The sequence below is a fragment of the Rhinolophus ferrumequinum genome, chromosome 17 (genome assembly GCF_004115265.2).
Source record: "Rhinolophus ferrumequinum isolate MPI-CBG mRhiFer1 chromosome 17, mRhiFer1_v1.p, whole genome shotgun sequence".
Classification (NCBI taxonomy): Eukaryota; Metazoa; Chordata; class Mammalia; order Chiroptera; family Rhinolophidae; genus Rhinolophus; species Rhinolophus ferrumequinum.
The window spans coordinates 41392826-41417802 of record NC_046300.1 but is presented as its reverse complement, the minus strand read 5'-3'; the positions used below and the strand labels follow the sequence as shown (position 1 = coordinate 41417802).

Sequence of the window (24977 nt, the reverse complement as noted above, 5' to 3'; positions counted from 1 at the left end):
TTCAAATTATGATGAACACTTCTCTAAATCTCAAGTTTCTTAAGCTGATACCAACCTGCTACCAAATAACAGGACACTTATCAAATGTAGAAAGGGCAAGAATATTTGTGTGTGTGTGTGTGTGTGCGCGCGTGTGTGTGTACACGCGCGTGTGTGTGCGTGTGCAGCATAGGACATCAAGAAGTTTATCAGTAAAAGAGAGTACTCTCTCCAAGACATGAGGTGGGCTGACCCAAGCGAGGGAAGCAGCCTCGCCTTACATTGTATAAAGGTTATGCAACAATAATAGTTTTAGATAAAAATATTTTCAAGTGCTCTACAAGTCTGGATTAAATGATTTCAATAAATCAACAGCAGAACTGGGGGGAAAAAACCACAACTCCTATTTTTTGGACATTAATCTCTTCACAGGCCAACCCAGGACATATGGGCATGATTTTTATCTTCTATATTTTTTTCCACCATATGAAAAATTTTAATATAGCAAAACTGAGTAGGAAAGAAAATGCGGATGACTGAAAAAGAATCTAGTCATCATTGATTTGCTGTTAATTATCTTTGATATAGAAACTGGATTCTGTGTGGCTATCCTAAAGAAAGTAGGCCTCCCATGAAAATGAGAGATACTATTCAGACGCCTACCTGGAAAATTAAAGTTCAAGCTATTACCTTAGGGCAAACTGTAGCACTTATCTTTCATTTAAGAAAGGTCAAAATATATGTTCACATTTTCTTACATATATGTAAACAAACAATGGAAGGATAAACAAGAAACTGGTTATCTATGGAGGGTAGGATATGAACTAACTGAAAACACATGGTTGGAAGCAAGATTTCAGTTCAGTAATTTTTAATTTTTGAACAATGGAAATGATTACCGTTCAAAAGTAAAATAAAAGGGTGTAATATTTTAATGAAATAATCAATCTTAAAACCATTTTTCAAAGCCTGCTCAGTTTTTAATCATACCTTCTAAAAAACTAAAGTTCCTGGAAAAGAAGGGAAAAACTGACTTCCTATTACCCATTTAAAAAATGTGTGTGGTGCGGGTAGAGCTAGAGTGAGTAAAGACAAGATTTCCCGAATGTCTAACTCATTGTATTCCATCCCTTAAAAATTATTATAGAAACTCAAGAATAAATTTTTCTCCTTAACAGAAAAATTTTAAAAGGCAGTACAGTTTAAAGTTTCATATAAATGCATGCAGTTAATCTTCAACTAAATGTAATATGGCTTTATTAAACCAGTCATCTTATTCCAACTGATGATTCTCTGGCTAAAGAAAACAACTTTAATTGTGAGAAACATTCAATTTTACTGATAAATTTAAACTCTATTAGATACTAATTTCAGCTCTCTGGTAAAGCGCTGTTCGAAGGAAGTTACCAAAGTTCTTTACTATACTGTTTTCTATAAGCATGGATAAACTTATGGAACAATATCAGAGACCATGATAGTAGAATAACTGATACATCAAAAGTTTACAGAGGCAGTTGGTGTGGGGAAACAAAATGGGTTTAGAGTTAGACCTAAGTTTGGACCTGACTTTACCTCCTACTGATCTTGGGCAAAAGACTTAACTCCTCTGAACCTGTTTCTTTAATGACAAAATGAAGCCAATACCACCTAACTTAAAGGATCATTAAGAGAATTAAATGAAATGTCCACATTGTCAGACTATTTTGGCTGGCTCATGCACAGCACTTAGTTAAGGCAGGGAAAAAAAGCTTTCCTTAGTTAATATTTCTGAAGTCACATGTGAGAAAATATAGGAAGTAAATAATCTAAAATGGCAAGGAAAAGAGAGAACTTTTCTGGGAGTCAGGTAACTAGGATCTTGTCAAAGAGAATAAGCGTTTTCTCTCTAAAAAATGAAAATTTTTACTTCATCTATTTCTTAATTTTTTCACTTAGTTCAGATGTGAACATCCATTAGCCTACAAGAATCATTTGAATATTCTAGGGAAAATATCCAGTGCAAGTAAACATGACTGTATCAAACTCAGGATAAAATTTTCCAATAGAATTTAAAGATGATCACGAATACTTCTTTTTGTCAAAATAGGCAATTGTTTGAAATATGAGATCTTAAGCTCACTTTTGTGGAGGATCATTTCTTATTTGCAAAAATACTTGTTACTAAATACTTGAAACTGCCATTGTTCAACTGTTCTCGACCTACAAAATACCCATTTCACTTGAAGTGTTCGATGTGTGTCAGAAATACCATACATTAGGGTACGACAGGTCCTCTGTTCTCAGGTTAAACATGGATTTAGCTGAAAAGAACAGACTAGAGACACAGTGCACTCAATGCAATTTAAAAAAAACAACTTATGGACATAACTATTCAGCTTCTCCATATTTAGGACCATACCGACTGAAACAATTAAGAATATTATTTTTTCAATTCACTACTGAAACAGATACTAAATTAAGGGCATTTGATAGAAAACAAATTTCCTTAGATTAGGTCCTGACCATCTAGTATAGTACCCAGAAACCACGTTAAAATGGAGGGACATTAGAAAAGAAATTAAAAGAGGTTACGTCTTTGAGTGTTTTTATAATGTACCTTTTAGTTCTTCATGTTATAGAGAAGATGTGCCTCTAAGTCCCCCAAAAGTGTCTTTTCTATAAATCAGTCATACATGTAGCATGTATGTAGTTTAAGTCATACATGTAGCAAAGAGTAGTTTAAGTTAAAAAAAATACTTGGGAGAGAAATATTGGTAGCAAAATACCTAGAATGCAGTTCTTTTCTATTTAGAAAATTATCACCTGGCTCTCAACTGTTTCAGATACTCTTGTGTAAAAATGTCACTGCCCTAACAATCCACACATCTTCTGCTTTTTAAATGTACTACATATTTGAAAATACATGAACTAGAGGTTGTTGAAGTAGAAACTAAAATGATTTTTTTTTGTTTAGGAGAAATTTGGGGGCTTCCTATCACCCTCTCTCCCCACCTGGAAAAGGAAGAAGAAAAGCAAGGGAGCTTTATTTGAATACACCTAAGAAGTTCCTGTTAAGCTTGGAGACCCAAGATAAAAGACGAAATTTGACATGGAGATGGAGGCAAGAGCTTTGTTCATTTTTGCTTGAATACACACTTTCTACACTGAGGTCACCTATGAGGAACTAAATAAAGGCCTTCTGATAATAACATATTTTAGGATTTAACAATTCTAACAATCAAGGAAATGAACAATGCCTACTGATTTACTATTTGTTTAAGCTCCTGTCTGCAGGGAATGAACTGTGACACAATTTAACCACCAACTGCTATATTTTTAAAAGAGCTTTCAAAGAACAAACTGGTTTTTGAAATCAAGCTCAATTCTCAGCACACCTCTTTCCAAACTAGTTTCTTCTGCACTTGCTAAAAAGAGAGCTCAAAGACCGGGTGGTCAAGAGAAAGCTGGCCACTGCCAGGACTGATTCATAAAATCAGCAGCCCCTATTGAAAAGGGGCTTTGCTCTTTTTTAAAAATTTATGTATGATTTTCTTAGATTAAAAGAACTTTCCCACTAAAGCTATACACAGGAAACCTGTTTATCAAACAGAACTCTGTAAAAATTTATTTGAGCCTCTGGTTACTGCTTTCTACACACTCCTTCATTAAGTATGCGAGTTTCTTAACACGATCGCTCATTTTAACATTTTCATGCGGGTCTTGCTGATTGAACTATTTTATGGTAGTTTTCTCCAGTTTAATACTAAATTTTGTATGAAAGCACTGATTCCACAGACCAACAAGGTTTTCTCATCTTGGTCAACAAGCTGCTAGATTAACTGCTAATTAAATATGCACTTTTAGCCCACTATTCTCTCTTTCATGCACACCCTCTGGAAATTGTATCTGAGAAGCAAACTACAACTTTCTCCATATTCACAGATAACAGCTCTAGTTTTAAGGGAACAAAATCTGGGGTTGCCAGGGCAGTCAGCCTTAAACCTTTGTGTCTGTCAGAGAAAAGAACAAAAGGCAGCGCTTCCTCCCCCAACCCCTCCTTAGCGCTAGAGGAAGGCAGGCTTGACAGAACAGTGCTAGGGAAAAAGGAAGCCATGCCAAAGCGAGGGAGAGTTTTCCCTAAACACACACACAGGGCTACTCAGAGCTACCCACCTTGGATAGCTGCCTCCTCAGGCTAAAGCGCTGGACCATGGTCACCCTGAGTAATCTTCAGACAAAGCAATCCACGAAGGGGCAGGGTTTTTAAAAAACAGCCTCTTGGGAAAGTCGGTGGCAAAACATTTTGAAGACTGTCACAGAAGTCCAAAGAATTTCCGGGGAGTCTTAGCCAACTTGGAACCACTTCATTGTTCTATCGGGAGCTACTGCAAAGCCTAAGCCGGCGCGGGCGGGTGGACCGCGGCTGGGAGGGGCCGAATCCTGGGGCGGCTTCGCCCAGTGCCAAGCGCTGCTAGCACTTCCTGTGAGTCAGCCGTGAGGGGTCCAGACAGAAGGACCACCCCTTCCCTTCCCACCACACCATGAGCCCAGGATGCCGCGGTGGTGCCACCTGAGACTCTGGGACGACAAACCTGATGTTCTGGTCTGTGTGGGAGGAGGAGTGGCGCGCCGGGGTCAGAAAGCTGCTGCCTCCGGTAGAAAACTGGCACCCGCAACAATTCCTCCCAGTGGAAGAGGGTCCCCTGCAAATTGTAACATCCCTTCTCAACCTCCACCTCAGGTAACCCACTGGGGGAGATGGTGGGAATAAAGAGACGTGGCAAAAAGCCCCCGACTGTACCAGCTCCGCTCAGAGAAGGAAAATCTCCCCCCAACTGAGCTCGGCAGCTGTCCGGCTTTGTCTCCCTTAATTGGCCAAGCCTTTCCTCTTATTCACAGGGTGGGGTCCCGCCCTGGGAAGGAATGTCAGGTGCAGAGGCGAGCTCTGAGGGTGACTTCAACTTCGTTAGGAAGTTCGACAAATTAAAGCTGCCTCCTGGGGTGATCGCCCTCTCTCATTAGAACAATGTAATTTTTAAAAATCTACACACAAAACAAAAGGAACAACTTAGAGTAAATTAATGCAGGTAAAGAGGTTATGAAAAATGGCAATATGAGGGCAATTCCAAAGATAAAAAATACTTTGCTATCATTTGCCAGTTTCTTCCTATCTATTTGATTCTGTTTCCAGACAACCAATATAAGGATAAAGCTTCATTTAATGAAACTTGCTACTCTACATGCTCTTCTCTGAATTGTCCATTACTTCTGAATGAGTTTAATAACTGACCAGGGCAGAACTTGTTGGCATTTATTAATCTTTCCCTGCTCCAGTGATTCTCAATTCCATGTAAGCATGGTTACACGTTTTATGCTGCATGCAGCCTTTGGTGGGATGATCCTACTATGTGCAGTAGCTGTGTTAAGCATTTCACATCTATTATCCCAGTGATTTCTCAAGTAACCCTGTGAAATCTGTATTAATATCCCAACTGTTCAGATAAGTAAAGCAGGAATCTTCTCTCATAATATTATGAGTGAACCATATAGTGTTACTAATTCTTTTTCACCAGGCAAGAAAAGTGAAAAGGGAGTTTAAAAAAAAAATAGGTCTTTATCCAACGGTTATTCTCAACTATGCTAATATCACATATTACTGGTTTTCAATTATCACCAAATATAATGTACAATTTTTAATAATTCACTTAAAATGACACACACACACTTCACACTACCTTAGGGAAGAGTGTAGAAAAGATATACCAAATTCAAACAAACAACAAAATGCCAAGGTAAAACATTATTCTAACCAAAATTTATATATAAATTTTTATTCCAAAAACCTTAAATGAAAAAAGATCGAACATATTTAATTGAACTCTTTGTGAAATTCTTAAGCTAAAAAAACTTTTAGATCAACAACTATGACTGAAAGTGAAGACTCCTTCAATCTAGGTTCAGACTATGCAATGTAACCTAATATTTAAACTAACTGATTGAAACTTAATTCCAGGTGAAAAGTAGGTTGACTGAGAACCTGAGTTCTGTGCTTTCTTTGTTTTTTAAATGGTAAGAGTACCAATACCTCCAGTTTTCTCCCACACAGAATGAAACCAAGTACTCAGAACACTTTTCCTGGGAATACAGGAAGAATTAATGACATGTCAGTGGAAATAATGAAATTCCTTACAGAAAGACATACTGTCTTTAAATATAGACATGAGGTATTTCTGATATAAGCAACTAGAATCCCAGATCATTGTTGTAAGATAATTTCTAATCCCACATCACCCCCCCAAAAAAGGAAAGAGGATGATAAAAGGAATTAGAAAAAAATGTCCAAAGTCTACAGACCAGGGTACACATTAAATATCAATCATAAATCCTCAAAGTTCCAGATATACATAAAAAAGATTAAAAATGTATTAAAAGGACAGTGTCATCAAAAGGATGGAACTTAACTCATTTTTGTCTATTAAAATAAAAATAAAACTCTAATTGTTTAAATGATACAAAACTTGTTAAAAATCATTTGAGTGCATGATTGAAATTCATTCCTTGATAAAAAGCTAAAAAACTGAAATGATCCTCTTTACTCTGTTTTGAGGAGTCTGACAGACTTTTGGATGAAAATAGGAGACCAAAATCAAAGGTTACAAAAGAATAGCAGGAAAGATAGAAACGCATAACTAGAGAAAAATTAACAGCTCTATAATCATTCCCTTATTACTCTAGGACCCAAATAAACAATGTCATCTTCAGTAGTCTGACTGAAAATCCACATCTTATACTCTATGTGGAGGCAGACAAGAACTGTCCAGGGAATTCTCAATCCTTTCTTGCACTCTTCGTGAATCTGTTAAAAGCTATGGACTCAGTCACTGGAGTGACATACATGAAATGAATAGACATACACAGTATTTTTGATACAATTTCAAACCATCCATGGATTCCTCTAAAGCTCATCCGTAGACCCCACGTTAAGAACTGTGCCCCTATTATAACTAAGAGCTGAACATCAATCACTAAGCGGTCTTGTCTTGTTTCCACCACAGGTTAACAGTTCTTAGTAAAACTGGGAATCACAAAAAAAATCCTGTCTTTGACATGTTGGCCCCAGTCCCCAGCACATTTTCTTTACTTGTATGTAAAATAATAATCTAATTCCAAAGCCACAAATGGTCTTTATGAAATGGTCTTTTAAGTTTTTCTTCATCATGTAGGAAAAAAAAATATTTTATTCTCCTTGTTTTACCCATCATATATAACCCCACACTAGAGGTAACAGTAATATTTTATCTTACTGTATGTTTTCCTGAACATGTATAAACATATACATGTTTGTTTGCTTTATAAAACTTGAACTAATCTGTTTTCTGATTTGTTTTATCACTAAAAAAATATACCACAAATACCTTAGATGAATACTTATGAAATATAAACAATCATCCCAATTTAGATGATTTCTATATTCAAAGCTCCCTTTGCACCAGCTTCATTCTTAAAATTCTCTATAAACACATTTTTAAAAAAGTTGATATTAAAGTTTTATATTATTGAATATCATGTACCACAAAGTACATTTTTACAGAGAGGAAAATAAAGTTCAAAGAGGTTTTCAAACTTGCTCCAAATCACAGAGTTGGTATTAGAGTCAGGACTAGAACCCCAAATACCCAGATTTCACTACATTGCTTTTTCTATTAATCATGCTTCTTCCTATTTTTCATAATCTAAAATGCTCTAAAAAAGAACACTACTTAAGATACTCAGGTAGCAATTTTTTTTGTAAACTGAGTAATTATCCCATTTTAAAAACATGAACTTTTATACTTTAAGTTATGAGTGAGTTTCCTACAGCCTGGCACGTCTGAAGTAGAAATATGTTTACAGTTCCTCCTTTATCTCTTTGATATCCAGTCTTATAAGAGTTGTATTAAATAAATCTTATTGTTCAAACACCACTGTGTGTTTTAACCAGCTTTCTGTGATAACCCAGAAATAACTGCGCAGTGCCAGCTACCAATCCACAAAACTATAAGCCTTTAATAGGCTTTCATTATGCAATACCATGTCATTTCAGAAAGCCCCTTTTCATTCATGCTAAACAAGCATTTATGACACCAGACACTTGACATGGAATGATACATTTCCCTTATGTAAGGACATCACAATCTAGTAAGGAAATAGAAAACTTAAAACAATTGTCATAAATGTGGCAAATGCTATAATAGCAGCGATAATATAATGTGGCAAGTGCTATAATAGCGGGGACAGGGGACAGCAGTGCCACAAAGGAGGGAGTGATGAACTTCCTGGGGTAGAAGTCTTAAAATTGGAGTCTTTCAAGTTGAATTGGAATACTGCAAATGAACAAAAAAAGGGGAAAGGCATTCCATGCAGTGGAAAAAAACACAAATTAAAGACATAGAGGTGTGAATCAAGTGGTAAGTAAAACTGTTTTCCCACGCTAACGCATGTTATAAGGCAACATCTTACAAGCCTGGAGTGTTCAGAATATTATTTTGCTTGTGGAATTGGAATGTAGATTGTAACAAAATTCATTTATTCCTCCTTTCTAAATTTCACCTGTTTGTTAACTATTTTTCTTTAAACTGCCCAAATTGGAATAGCCCATCATTTATAAATAATAATGTGATAAGTTCTCTCTTTACAGAAGTTATGATTCTTTTTTCATTCTTGTCTACCTTCAAAACAAAGAGGGAGGAAATCTATTTTCAAAAAGTTTCGTAAATAGTGCTGCCAGTTTCAGGATTCCCTGTGGCAATTCAGGCCCCTTAAATGATATGAGATTTCTGTCTTGCAGAAACAAATTTCTTTTGGGAATTCTACAACAGATACCACATTTTATCTACCTAAGATGAAGTAACTTGTGTAATTATTTACAAAACTCCAAGCCATTGTAATATAAATACCCCTGAAAGTAGTATAATTTATTAAGTAGTAAGAAATTCACAGTTGTTGATGATCAAATAATTTGAATATTTGATCGTATTCAATTCCATAACTAACTCATCGTGATGGTTGATTTAAACAGCAGCCAATTATGTCAAATAACATTTTTATTTTGGTAAACTGGACATGACTCTTTGAAATATGCTAAATTAAGGTTGCCTCCTTTTATACCAGCAATGTTTTAGGGTTCGCATTAATTTCCTCCAAAAAGACGCATGCCATCCTTCACCTGCAGTGAATACATACGAGGGAGAGAGAAGGGAAGGGGAAAGAGAGATGGGGACAGAGTTTATTTCGTGCCTACTAAGTGCCTAACAACTAATGTAATATACAAAATCTTTAAACACTATAAAATCAAGTCCTTAAAATAATTTACAAGGTGTTTCATGTGCTGGTCCCTGCTTTCCCTCTCACACTACTTTCAACTTAACTCCAAATCTCAGCCTACACTTCTGTTCCTTCAGGAAAACCTTCTCTGTCAACCCTCACCAATTCCTTTCTCCAGCGTACCAAGCAACTCTTCCTTACTGTCCTGTATTGTATTTTCCTTGTCTGCGTCCCCCTCATCAAAACATACGTTCCTTAAGGACGGGGACCTAATATGCTCATAGTGGCATTTTGGCACCTACTTACTAGGCCCTTAAATCGTTATTGAATGAATGACTTAAAATATCAAGGCAGTGGCTTGATGGCTCTATAAAACTTTAAGTTCCTAAGACATTCTGGATTTCCTTCTCTCTCCCTCAACCATCTCCCATCCCCCAAAATGCCTTGATCTTTCCACCTAATTAAATTCTACCTGTTCTTCTATGCCATTTTGAAGGAATTAATTTTACTATTTGTCAGTTATCTCCCATTTATAAATGATTCCTTACAACTTAACATTTTCCAATAAAATATTTCCTATAAAAACTTAGAAAATACAGTAAAATATAAAGAATAAGAAAATTTGTTAATAACATCACCATACAAAAGTAACCACTACAAGTGTTTTGATAAATTTTCATCTGAGATTTTTATTTTTAATTATATAAGTAATTTATGAATGCTTAATTACTGTAACCACCGGTTATCGGTTTATCCTTCCTTTACCAAGGATTTATGTATTATTTACTTATGAAAGTATGCAGTATTATCTGTAGGCTAGCTTGCTTTGTTTTCTAACCCAACTCATATACAAATTATTTAAAACTTTTGTTATGCTTTGAATGATTGTGTCCTCCCAAAATTCGTATGTTGAAATACTAAAGCCCAATGTGATGGGATTAGTGCTCTTGGTAAAGAGAACCCACAGAACCCCCTATCTCTTTCCATGTGAGGATACAAGGAGAACTCTACAGCCAGCCCCAAAGAGAGCCCTAACCCAACCACGCTGGCACCCTGATCTCAGACTTCCAGCCTCCAGAGCTGTGAGAAATAAATTCTGTTCTTTTATAAAGTACCCAGGCTGTGGTATTTTGTTATAAAAGCCCAAATAAATTAAGATACCCTTTTTAAAAAATGTCAACAATTTGTTTAGAAAATTTTGTCAGTACATATGGATCTCCACTATTTAATTGTTGCACAGTATTCCATGGTATAGGTAGAACAGATTTTGCCATTTTCTTACTATTTAGATTATTTCTACACATTTGCTAGTACAAACAATACTATCTGTACATGTCTACTTTGGGATATGTGATTTTTTTTTTTTTCTTCAGGATACTAAGATATGATCCTACTGCCCACTCAAGGTCTAGCCCAAATTCACTTATTTTAGAAGCCCGCCTCGTCCACTTCCGTTCACTGTCATTTCTGTTTCTGTTTAACTCATACAGATAGTTCTTATACATCTGCATTTGCTAATTAGGTCCTGTACTGTTTTTCAGTTTTTTACGCATTAAGGTTGTCTTTGATTAAATTAAAAATGAGTACCTTGGAGGATTACATCTTATACTTTGTGTATTCCAATTGCCCAGTACCTTACACATAGTAGACATTTAATAAATATTTGAGAAATGCCCGAAAACCTTAAAAGAAAACATGGTCTCACCTGATCGGATTGATATGTAACTGTTCTATTACCTTATTTATTTATTCCAATATAAAATATTACGTAAACTCTAACATTGGGCTATCACAACTTTAGATTTCATTTTCTCTGTTTGTAGACATGAACCTCACCAAAGAACAAAACTAAATGTCTCACTGAAGTTCAAAATATTATATCTAGGGCTGGCCCAGTGGCTCAGGCGGTTAGAGCTCCGTGCTCCTAACTCTGAAGGCTGCCAGTTTGATTCCCACACGGGCCAGTGGGCTCTCAACCACAAGTTTGCCAGTTCGATTCCTCGAGTCCCTCAAGGGATGGTGGGCAGCGCCCCCTGCAACTAAAATTGAACATGGCATCTTGAGCTGAGCTGCTGCTGAGATCCCAGATGGCTCAGTTGGTTGGAGTGCATCCTCTCAACCACAAGGTTGCCGGTTCAACTCCCGCAAGGGATGGTGGGCAGCGCCCCCTGCAACTAGAAAACGGCAACTGGACCTGGAGCTGAGCTGCGCCCTCCACAACTAAGACTTAAAGGACAACAACTTGAAGCTGAACAGCACCCTCCACAACTAAGATTGAAAGGACAACTTGACTTGGCAAAAAGGCCTGGACGTGAACACTGTTCCCCAATAAAGTCCTGTTCCCCTTCCCCAATAAAATCTTTAAAAAAAATAAAATATTACATCTATGATTCCCTTTTACCTACATCTTATGAAAGGATACTAGGGAGAGTGACATCAATTAAAATGGCAGATTAGGAAGATACAGGCCATTCTTTTCCCACGCTGACAGAGTGAAAAACAATGTCTAGACCACTGTGAAAACTTAGAACAGTTGAGAAGCTACAGCACCAGGGACACTGTAAACTCAAGACCGCATTCCAGTGAAAGGAGCAGGAAACTGTGTGACTTTGGTGCATCCACTCGTGCTGCAGCAGCGGGGGAGGCCAGCGTGGACAGGGAAGTAACCACAAAGAAAGTACAGACTATATGAGGTTGCACAATTAAGTTCGCGAACTCGACCTACAAAAAGTGCTACATACCTCATTGCTGAATGTCACTACGGTCACCTTCCAAGTACTCCCCTTGGGAAGCTATGCACCGACACCAGCGCCTAGACCACCCTTCAAAGCAATTTTGGAACTCATTTTCTGGAATGGCCATCAGAGCTGTCATCGTATTACCCTTGATGTCCTGAATATCATGAAAATGTCTTCTTTTCAATATTTCCTTTATCTCTGGGTAAAGAAAGAAGACACTGGGACCAGAGCAGGTGAGTAGGGAGGGTGTTCCAATACAGTTACTTGTTTACTGGCTAAAAACTACCTTACAGACAGTGCTACATGAGCTGGTACGTTGTCGTGATGCAAGAGCCATGAATTGTTGGCGAAAAATTCAGGTCTAACGTTTTCACGCAGCCTTTTCAGCACTTCCAAATAGTAAAACTTGGTTACTAAACTTGGTTACTAAAACTTGGTTTGTCCAGTTGGTACAAATTCATAATGAATAATTCCTCTGATATCAAAAAAATGTTAGCAACATCGTTGCAACAAGTTCGCTAACGTAATTGTCCGACCTCATACAGTAAAGGAAGTAAAAAGTATTTCAAAACATATCACTACCAAAATATCAAGAAAACACAAAGGAAAGCAGTGAGAGAAAAAAAATGAGGAACAAAAAAACGCTGTAAGATATACAGAAATAATTAACAAAAAAACCTGAATACAGATGTATACAACAGCTTTATTCATACTTGCCAAAACTTGGAAGCAACCAAAATGTTGTTCGGTAAGTGAACAGCATTTGGATAATGGATAAATAAAATGTGGCTATCCAAACAATAAAATATTATTCTGCATTAAAATGAAATGAGCTATCACGCTATGAAGACACATAGAGGAACCATACATGCGCATTATTAAGTAAAATTAGCCAATCTGAAAAAGCTGAATACTGTACAATTCTAGCTATATGACATTCTGGAAAAGGCAAAAAAATGAAGACAGTAAAAAGATCAGTGGTTGCCCCGGATTGGGTATGGGGGGAGGGATGAATAAGCAGAGCATCAAAGATTCTTAGGGCAGTGAAACACTCTGAAGGATACTACAATGGTGGACACATGTCATTATACATTTGTCTAAACCCATAGAATGTACACTAATGTAAATAATGGACTTTGGGTGATTATGATGTGTCACCGTAGGTTCATCAACTGTAACAAATTCAGCACTCTGGTGGGGGATGATGATAATGGGGAAGGCTACACATGTGTTGGGGCAGGTAGTATATGGGAATTCTCTGTACCTTCCTCTCAAATTTGCTGTAAACCTGAAATTGCTCTAAAAAAGAAATCTGTTTTAAAAAATATAAATGTATTTAATTCCTCAATCAAAAGACTTGCATGGATTAAAAACAATGAATTACCCAAAAAGGAAATTAAGAAAACAATTCCATTTAAAATAGCATCAAAAACAATAAAATATTTAGGAATAAACCTAGCCAAGCAGAAATACTTGTACACTGAAAACTACAAAACACTGCTGAAAGAAATTAAAGAACACACAAGTAAAAGGAAAGGTATCCTGTGTTCATGGATTGGAAGACTTAATATTAACATGTCCATACCACTCAAAGTATTCTAGAGATTCAACAAACTCCCTACCAAAATTCCAACAGCACTTTTTGCAAAAATAGAAATTTATCCTAAAATTTATATGGAATCTCAAGGGACTCCAAATAGCCAAGACAATTTTGAAAAAGAACTAGTTGGAGGAATCACATTTCCTGATTTCAAAATATATTATGAGTACATAGCTACCGTCATCAAAACAGTGTGGCAAAGGACACAATTTACTACACAAATCAGTATGGTAAAGGAACAAAAAGGCAACATAATGGAAGAAAATATTTGCAAATCATGTATCTGATAAGGGGTTAATGTCCAAAATATATACAGAGCTACTAAATTCAACAACAAAAACCAACCTGATTTTTAAAATGGGCAAAGGACTCAAAGAGACATTTCTCCAAAGATGATATGGAAATGATCAACAAACAATAGGGAAGGATGCTCGATATCACTAATCATGAGAGGAATGCAAATGAAAATCACAACGCGGTATCACCTCATACCCAATAAGATGGCTACTTTAAAACGCAGAAAACAAGTGTTGGCAAGGATACGGAGAAGTTACAATCCTTGCATACTGTTGATGGGATTGCAAAATGGTACAAATGCTGTGGGAAAATGGTGTGGTAGTTTTTCTTAAAATTAAAAATGGAAGTACCATATGATCCAGCAATCCCACTTTAGGTTTATTTCCAAAAGAATTGAAAGCAGGGTCTCAAAGAGGTATTTGCACACCCATATTCATAGCAGCACTATTCACAATAGGTGGAAGCAAACCCAATATCCATCAATAGATGAATGGATAAACAACATGTGGTATATAAATATACAAGGGAATATTATTCAGTCATAAAAAGGAAGGAAACCCTTGCTACAAAATGGACGAATCTTGAGGACGTTATGCTAAGTGAAATAAGCCAGTCAGAAAAAAGACAAATACTGTATTATTCCACTTATATGAGGTAGCTAGGGTAGTCAAACTCATGGAAACAGTAAGTAGAATGGTGGTTACCAGTGGCTGGTGGCAGGGGGAAAAGGGAAAGATTTTTAATGGGTACAGAATTTCAGATTTGCAAGATGAAAAAGTCTGGAGATCTGTTTCACAACAGTGAATGTACTTAACATTAATAAATTTGTACATTTAAATATGGTTAAATGGTAAATTTTATGTTATATGTATTTTACCACAATTTTTACAAAAATTAAACTAACCATATTTCTATTTCCAAGTATGCCCCCTGCTTTGGCACTTTTGTTTCCTTAACTCACTCTTTCCTTTTCTTGCATTTAGGCATGGAGATCAACCAACAGATGCCTTTTTCCAGAAAGATGAAATATTCTCTAAATAATAGAGCATTCTCTCCAGATAGAAATGAAGAGTTGTGACAATGACACATCAGTGCAGAGCTTTCAAGACCTAGTACCAAAAAAATTTGGCTTGGAGCCAAGAATCCTTATAAATTAACAACTAGCTGCTCCTTTTCGATTTGTTCTTCACACTAACTCGTTACTCATAATAACACAGTGTTAAAAAATAATCCTTTACAATATAATCAACTTCTTTAGTCTTCATCTAAATTTTATTTCTCATACTTGGCATTTTTAAAAGGACAATAATTACATTAAAAATAACTACAACACTAAATGAAATAATTGTAAGTCTGGGGTTTTGTTCTCTCGAGTGGTACCCCATGCAATTGTTTACAATGCCAAGAGTATGTTGAACACGAACATTACCCCAGTCAGAGAGACAAAGGAACAACGCTTTCCTCACAGACTACAGAAATATCCCTGGCAGTGAAAAATGACGTCAAATGATAACACCGGTCAAAAGAAAAGACACAAAGACCACAAATATGAATGGTTAGCAAATCAAGCAACAAGAGAGGGTTATTTAGGATTGTCATGTCTTCCTATGTAGAGAACCATTTAGCATCATGAAATGTCATTCTTTATCTTTAGTAATACTTCTTGCCTTATCGTGATATTAACATAGCTTTACATCTTTCTTTTGGTTAGTATTTTCATGGTATTATCTTTTCCAATCTTTTTACTTTCATCTTGCATGCTGTGCTGGAAGATGTGTTTCTTTTGTCCCATGTTTTCTTTATTCCTTTATTCTTTTCTTGTTTCTTTTCTATTTGTAATATTCCATTTTATCTCTTGTATTAGTTTGTTATACATTTTTCTGTTATTCTTTTGGTGGTTACCCTGCAAATTATAATATACGTCGTTAACTTATTACAGTCTATCTCAGCCACATTCCAAACAAACCAAGACCTTAACAATTGAACTCTATTAACCGTCCCCACTTCCTCTTTCTATTGTTATATATTTCATTTCTACAATGTTTTAAACCTCAGGGACAGTCATATTATCATTTTAAAGTTCAACTATTAACTAACTTAAGGAAATACATATGAAAATTGTAGACAGAGTAAACAAAACTAATACTATTCCAGCTAAACTGGTATTTGCTGAAATCCTCCACAGATGTACATACCCTGGCAGCCAGGTGCTCAGTGTACTAGTGTCCAAATTCACAGGAATCAGCTATGTCACGGGCACTCCACGGAATTGACAGCCTACAGCCTCAGTAGTGTGTAGCTTCTAAAACATCACAGGAACCCTGATGCAGCTCTAGGACCTAGTGGTTATACTAAATAGGGACATCAACTCGCCTCCTTACTTAGCAGGACACTGGCACTCTGTCTCATCCTTTCCTCCTACTGGAATGTTTCCAAGAATGCTATAGAATGAACTCTTACGTTGTGCAGGATGGTCTGTTGACTATACTGTTAAGGCTCCTGGAGAATGTGCTTCATGAAAAGAAAGGAATAAACCAATAAAGAGGATGACATGAAATCAAGGAAACGGGATCTGTTATTTATTAACAGATGAAGGAGTCCCAAGACAAACGGTGTGCAATAGTCTTGCAGAGCAATCAATTCAGACCAGAGGAAAAGCGAGGGCTCCAGAAGACACACCACCAAGAAAAAAATGAAATCGAGACGAGTACATGATGTTTTTGAAAGTACTGAGAGAAGATTTACAGTTCTTTCAGAATTTGGAGATGACTCAATTGTAGTTATAAAGAACAGTAAAAATTGAAGCAATTAACTCCAGAGACACAAAGGGGAAAAAATGTATAAAAAAGAGAAATGCAATTACAATACACTATAAATCGTAACTTGTAAAGAATCTACATCAGCATACTGTAAACAGTCTATTGAAATTTAACTAAAATTTAAAATTTAACTAAAATTTGAACTTTAACTAAAATTTAACTGAAATTTAACTAAAATTTAGTAAGATGTGGGCAGGAGAGATAAGACACCTAAATCATCATCTTCATTGTAAGAAATAAATAGATATTTAAAACATTAAAAATAGCATAAAGGATTTCTTTAGAAAATATTTAGATAAACTCCAGAATAAAAAGTTAAAAGTTTAAATATGGTTGCTTGAGGGAAGTAGGAAGTAAGACAGAGAGTTCAGGTTATTAGAACCCTTTAAGCTTTTTTTAAAAAGTTTTAAACTATATGATAAACATAAAAATTAAAATAAATTTTCCTTGGGTTAGATATGCTGAAGAAAATACTTGTTTGTGACAGCTCTGAGAACCTGAAAGATGGTAGGTGGTAAATAAGTCTATGAAAATTTCACAAAAAATTTTAAAATAGTAGAATCACAAGCAAGTAGAATGTTTTACACTTCTAATTGTGTTGAAAGGAAAGGAGATGACTTTTAATTCTTGGTTTCAACAATTCTCTGAAGGAGTAAGGATACAGACATATCTGAAATAATATTAATTTCTTAACTTCTTTCTTCCTGTAGCTTATTGTTGGCCATAAGTCACAATTCAGTCTTCCTTTGTCAGAATGCTTTTCAGAGCTTCCAGCTGTGATTTCAAAAATGGTACTAGGACAATACACAATTCTGTATTGAATTGTGAAGCCACAGACAGTGAATGATAAGAAATACAAATAGAAAGGGAAAAAAATCACAGGGGTACAAATCTTTAAGGAGAAAGATAAAGACAGTATCTACAGAAAAACATACACTTAAAACACTCAAATTACACACAAAAAAAGAATGGCTTTTGATATTTTTCACACTGAACATGTGATATTATGATTTATAATACATACATATTTTGGTCTTCTGTCCAGGTTCCTATAAAATAGTCCTAAGACTCTGGGAATTTCCTAACGGGTAAGAGGAATGGGATCATCTTTTGTTATAATATTTGGTCTTTTGCCCTCAGTTCCTGAAACGGCTTCAGAGCATAAAGGTGAAATGGGTGTCTTATTCATAACAAGCCCCTTTCAACCACACCTGAATTTATAATAATGAGGTGACTTTTCGAAAATCCTAAGTAACCTAAGAATGGGAGATGGTTGCCAGAGGAACCAACCAGGTGATTAGAGGGTGGGAACTTTCAGTCCCACTCCCAGGAAAGGACAGAAAGACTAGAGATTGCGTTCAAATCACCCTAGGCCAATGATTCAGTCATGCCTATGTAATGAAGCTTCCATGAAAAGCCCTGAACTATGGGGTTCTGCGAGCTTCCAAGTCAGTGAACACATGGAGGTCCTGGGAAGAGAGCATGCTAAGCTTGCACCTCTTCCCACAGACCTGCCCATGTATCTCTTCCATCTGGCTGTTCCTGAGTTATATCCTTCTGTAATAAACCTGTAATCTAGTAAGTAAAATATTTTCTGGAGCTCTGTGAGCCACACTAGCAAATTAATCAAACCCGAGGAGCGGGTTGTGAGGGGACCTCTGATCTACGGCCAGTTCGTTGGTCAGAAGCACAGGTGACAACCTGGACTTGCGTAAGTCCCGGTGGCCGAAGGGGGGGAGGGGCACTCTTATGGGACTGAGCCCTTAACCGGTGGGATCTGACACTATCTTCAGATAGCATCAGAATTGAAGTACATTTTAGGACACGCAACTGGTATCCCAGAGAATTACTTGGTGTGGGGGCAGAAATACCTACACATTGGTAACCAAAAGTGAAGTATTCTGTTGGAGTAGTAGAGACACACAGGAATGTTTTTTACCTTATACAAACATCAATGCCTTTGCAAAGATTTTTCTTTTTGCCAGTTTCAATGGCAACTAGTTCTTATTTTACCTCATTTTTAGATAAATTCCACTAAAAGAGTGAAAAATAACTACTCAGTAAAGTTAGTCTAGGTGAGCCAAAGTATGACTCATCTAAATGAGACAATTTATTCAATTGATTTTATTTAGTAAAACACTAGAGCTACAAATCCTCACCAGGATGAAAACAAGATGTAAAAGTCAAGCTAGATTTGATTTCTATAGTAATCCACAAAAGATGATGACATAGAACGATGAGCAAAAAATGAGGGCTACATATCACAAATTAGTATGTAGATAGACCCACGGCAGGTAATTTACACTGCAATTTAAATTCTCCTGAGCTACAATCGCATCACAAAGCCTTTATTCCTGTTCAAACAAAGTTAAATGTCTGACAACAGAAATAGCCTGAGTTCCATCTTTATGCAGAGAAACTTAAGTTCACCTTATACCCAAAGGCTGTCTAGACAAACATTCCGAACACTAACAAATATTTATCTGCTTAAACTTCATTTGATTCTTTGGTATAACTCATCACAAATTATGTAAAGACAATATATGACACCCAAGGAATATGGAAAATGGAAGAAAGCTTATCAAACAAATGTTTCAAGTCATAAACAATCACTCTTAACAATGACAAAATTGGGTAGATTGTTTTCTTCAGCTATTTTGCATCCTTGTAGCAGACAACAGTTCCAAAGAATAAAAAACCTGGACACTGTTCTTTTGCACAGAAAAATGTATAGTTGTGCCCTGAACAATCTACAATCATCAAAAACAGTTTAATGTTGTTGGAAAGCCTCTCGTGAGTTTAAGCCAGAAAACAATGTTTAAGATATTCTAGTCCTACACTTTAAGGTGGTTATTTAAATGGCTATTTGCATACATATTTAACATGAGACTTTTATTAATAAACCACGAGAATGCCCCCTACGATTATGTTCTAATAAGCTTCCATTTCACTCACATTCTAGAAAACATTTTCCACAGAGCACCCATACGAGAGAGGTTACACCGATCTCCACTTCTTCTGATGCACTACTGTGTTTTAAGCTTCTTGCAAAGAAATGCTCAGAAGTAAACAGATCAGAATTCTGAACATCTTTCACTTCTATGGCCATTCATTTTGTGTATCTTATATTTTTAAAAGAAAAGTGCTGCTGAGATGGAAATCTTCTCAATAGATGCAGGATTAGCCTTAAAAAAACAAATCACAAGTTTTGGAGATTCTAGTATTTGAGACTCTTAGATTCATTAGTGCAGAAGGGCTTTTGCCTCTGTGTTAACAATGAAAGAGAACAGGGTATTACATAAACCAGGGAAGAAAGCCACCAGAACAGAAACTTAAGCACGTACTCTGTAGCACTGCAGATGGTCACAATGCTCAAATCAAGATAAGGATGTGAAGAAGCTCTAAGTTTATTGCCGACTTATCTCTGCTAGCTGTATTTCACTGAACAACTATTCCCTCACCGAAAAGAAAAAAGAAAAAGGAAGGGGGTGGGGAGGCTAAGTTTTTTTGTTTTTAAGGTGATACAATTTTGAGCTTAAAAAGGTGAAGCTGTTCAATTTCTACTGCAGAATAATTATTCTTACTAAAATAATAATTTTATATGTTACAGGAAATTTAACAAATTGAAAACATATTTACTAAGTCATCTGTGATATTATACACTTTAATTATTTATCCTTCTAAACTTTTCATGTTCTCTTTTTGGTATAATGAAGCAGAGTAAGATACAGTCCATAGGCTGATATTCTTTACCGCTTAATATTTACTCTCCCATATAATCAGGTTATACACTTGGAAAGAGGACTTGAAATTTTTTCCTATGTGGAGATGGCTTGAGACTCAGAAACCATCAAATTTCTAAAGAAGACAGCAGGAAAAGTTCTGAGCAGAAGATTCGAATGAATAAGTTGAACAATCTCCCAGTGTATTACTGAGCCAGTTTTTGATCCACAGCCTAACTTTTCTGCAGTGTTTTAAATTTAAGTGCTCAAACTGTGAATTCCTATCAAAAGTCACAGAATCTTAGGAGGAATATCAGAGGTAATTTAGTCCAACTCTTTTTTTTTTTTTTTTTAAAGATTTTATTGGGGAAGGGGAACAGGACTTTATTGGAGAACAGTGTGTACTTCCAGGACTTTTTCCAAGTTAAGTTGTTGTCCTTTCAGTCTTAGTTGTGGAGGGCGCAGCTCAGCTCCAGGTCCAGTTGCCGTTGCTAGCTGCAGGGGGTGCTGCCCACCATCCCTTGTGGGAGTCGAACCAGCAACCTTGTGGTTGAGAGGACACGCTCCAACCAACTGAGCCATCAGGGAGCTCGCTCAGCGGCAGCTCAGCTCAAGGTGCCGTGTTCAATCTTAGTTGCAGGGGGTGCTGCCCACCATCCCTTGCGGGACTCGAGGTGTTGAACCGGCAGCCTTGTGGTTGAGAGCCCACTGGCCCATGTGGGAATCGAACCGGCAGCCTTCGGAGTTAGGAGCATGGAGCTCTAACCGCCTGAGCCACCGGGCCGGCCCCAATTTAGTCCAACTCTTGATTGAAGCCATGGATATTTTCAACCAAATGCATGATGTGTGGTTTTCTAGCCTTTGCCTGATTACCCCAAGACAGACAACCTGGACAGTTCTATTGTAAAATCATCTTATATTGCTCTATTGTCACATTCCAAAGGCAAGTATACATTATTTTCATACTGTCCAAAAATTCTTTAGAGGGGAATTACTCTTAATTTTTAATCTTGATCTAAATACAGGATATATGCACCCCAGTGGGTATACAAGACAATCCAGTGGGTTGTGGAAAGAAAACATTATCACTTCCACTTATAGTTTGTATTTCATCCTTTTAATTTTTTTTGTTGTTATATGATGTACATAATATATAGAAACAATTAAATGTGTATAATTTATAACTAAAGATAAAAATGTTAAGAGATGCTGAAAGGTGTAGGTAAGCAAAATAATTTGGAGGCCACTATACTAGTTAATGCCCTTTATTTTTTAAAGAAATATTAGGTCATAGGGGGCCTACCTATATAATTATGGATCTTCAACAGATATTAAATACTCATAATCAGTGTACCATCAACCATGTATAATTATTTAGCATCAGAACTTAATGGCACCAAATAATCTTTTAAAACATCAAAACAGTAAAGTGATTTTTCTCGCCAATAAAGTACAGAACTAGTGGTAGAGAAATGGATCGTCCTACTCTCCATCAAGCTTACAATATGCATGCAGCAACTGTGCGTGTACACACACACACACCCAGAGGCAGACAAAGACCAATGAGGATATCTACCTTTCAGTATCCCTCCAACCTAACTCTAAAACTTAATTCTAATTTGACTGAATTTACATTTAAAGGCCTAAGCTGGATTCCTCAGAATAGTAACACTGGAAGTGATCCCAAGAAGATATCAAATGCATTTCAATCAATATTTAACATGATATTGTTGGGGCGGCCGGATGGCTCAGTTGGTTAGAGCGCGAGCTCTGAACAACAGGGTTGCCGGTTCGATTCCCACATGGGCCAGTGAGCTGCTCCCTCCACAACTAGACTGAAGACAACAAGCTGCGGCTGAGCTGCTGGAGAGGCGACCGGATGGCTCAGTTGGTTAGAGCGCGAGTTCTCAACAACAAGGTTGCTGGTTCAATTCCCGCATGGGATGGTGGGCTGTGCCCCCTGCAACTAAAGATTGAAAATGGTGACTCGACTTGGAACTGAGCTGCGCCCTCCACAAGTAGATTGAAGGACAATGACTTGGAGCTGATGGGCCCTAGAGAAACACACTGCTCCCCAATATTCCCAATAAAAAAATTTTTTTTTAAATTATAAAATGATATTGTTATCCTTGAAAATAGCTTCATTTCTATTACAAGAGTTAGTTACTGGGCTTCAAATCTTGCTTTAATTGTTAAGACAAATTGTTTATTTTTTTTCCTTAGGTGTTTTAGGAAAATTAATCTACTTAGATGTATCTTCCAACTAGTTGGCAGGTTACCAAATTTTTGGCAGTCTAGTTCCTTTTAAGATCTTCTACACTCTCTACCTTTATATTGCACTTTTCACACTAAATACATAATAAAAATTTACAATACTGAGGCGTCTGAGCTGTAGCAGAATGAGCAAAGAATGTAGACCCAGCCGTGTACTAGCTCTCTGCTTTTAGGCAAATCTAAAAATTTCCCTAAGCCCTAATTACCTCATCTGTAAAAATGGAGATCAGACCTACTTCAAAAAGCTGACATGTAACTTAAATTACACTGCACACACACACACACACACACACACACACACACAAAGGTCTTGCATATATTATATATTCTACAAACTGAGTATGATACCATATAATGATATTAAAAGAAATTCATTTCCATAAAACATTGTTGCAAAGATTACTACCAACTACATGGAAAAGATTCTCAATTATCAAATGAGTCATTAAAATTCAGTATTCTCAGGGCAGGTTTCTTGGTGTTTTATGGCAATAAGAAAGATGACAGAGGGATCGTTCTCACCTTCATCCCCCTTTCTTAACTGTAATTCTGCAACATTATGTTGTGGTTATTGGGAGGCTTTAATGTGAGCTCTCTTTTCCATCTTACCCTCAACCTCACAATGCAGAAATAGCTCCATGGAAACTGTTTATTTAACTGGCTAAGGTCACTAAATAGAAGAGGCCTTATCTTACATACTGTGTAAATAATTACTCTTTTTTCTTATTATTTTGTTTCAATATCTGAGAATCCAGAATGCCATTGCTCATGTTTTCATGAACAGTATTATTATAACTCTAGGGAATCATTATAGTATTTTATTTCCACTGCTACTCATCTGAAAAAGATGACAAGCTATTTAAAAGTAATAAGAAACAAAAAACAAAAACAAAAAAAAAAACCAAACGAGTAGTGATGAAATGAGCCTTAGTCACTGCTCTTAGATTTCTGCCCTCATTCAAAACAACTGATCTAGTTACCAATATCTGAAAAAAAGGAAAAAGTTTCTTTTCCCCTTTTCTTGTCCCCTGCTTGACAGAACTGGTGTTCTTTGATTCTCTAACACGGTCAAGGGTGTAAAGAGGCAAGAATACTGAACACAAAATCAGAGGTAACCCAGAAACCTGTGGTATCACTCATAATTAGATGTATAACCTCAGGCAGGTTTTAACGTCTTTGGACCTGTAAACTGAGGACTTTGATCAGGATTATCCCTATGAGTCTTTGCTAATCACTTGGCAACAACCAGTGATCTATTGGCTAAAAATCATTTGTGTTGCAAGGGATGCATTTTGTAACCCAAGCTTTCTTAATTCTAAGCTTCCTCATTATTACAATTTTGAAATCTGCGTCAGGGCTCCTTATCCCAGTAAGATGTTACTATGATAAAATGTACTTATCAGTTCTTAATAAATATTTGACTTGCTCTTTGGTTGAACTATGAACATTTTTAAAATCTATAAACCAACAAATTCTTAATTCTTTTCACAAAGAGATTTGTCATAATAACAATATTAAACATCAAATATATTTTATATATGTAAAATGATTCTATTAATAAAAGATATTTTAAAATCTATATAGAAAATGAAATACAAATTAATGCACAATATATATGCATGTACACACACACACACACGCACACACACAGTCATCTGAAGTATGAAAGCTTGAAAACGAAATCTAGTCTGCTCCTATTGATTGACCAGATCACAGGTCATGATGGTGTAACATCAAAAAAAGTCAATTGTTCACAAATACTAAGTCCAACACTGTGCTAACTTGGCGAAAGTCACTTTTCCTGAGATAAATGCTGTACTATGATCTCTGAAGAAAAATCGGCCTGTTCTAATGATTACCTCATATAATATATGATCCTGGTCTGTCCTTCTGTCTGTCTGTATATGTACCTACCTATGAGTCTTTGGAAGCTAACACTCACAAGACAAGACCTTGAGACACTGTTCTGGATAAACAAAAGAGTAGTAGACGTTGGATGCCAAAATTTTCCTCCCTCGCTCCTAAGATTCAAGGCTACTGATAAAGTACCCAAATCTCTCGTGAACAAAAGAGGAAAGCAGAAGTTAGATCACATACTGTATTTCTCCCCCCTGCCTTCTTCCACCTCCCCCACCAACCCTCCGGTTCAAGCCGTTGTTTCTCAGTCTAGTTGTGTAGGACACAGCTCCCTGGCCCATGCTCATATTATGAGCCTTGCGCTCCCCGGGATGAGGCAGTTGGTAGCCAGTCATGATGGCAGCTCTCG

General features: G+C 36.6%; 1 protein-coding gene across 11 annotated transcripts in view; it reads right to left on the bottom strand.

Moving 5' to 3' along the window:
- TMCC1 (transmembrane and coiled-coil domain family 1) overlaps positions 1 to 24977 on the bottom strand; it is a 179147-nt gene that overhangs the window by 98524 nt on the left and 55646 nt on the right. The window contains exon 1 of one of the 11 annotated variants that reach the window (XM_033131577.1): positions 4132 to 4326. The exons of the other annotated variants lie outside the window; for them this stretch is intronic. Within the exon in view, the coding sequence (XP_032987468.1) occupies positions 4132 to 4170 (39 nt within the window). The 5' untranslated portion in view covers positions 4171 to 4326. Of the gene's footprint in view, positions 1 to 4131; positions 4327 to 24977 lie in introns of those variants that run through there. 11 annotated transcript variants of the gene reach the window in all.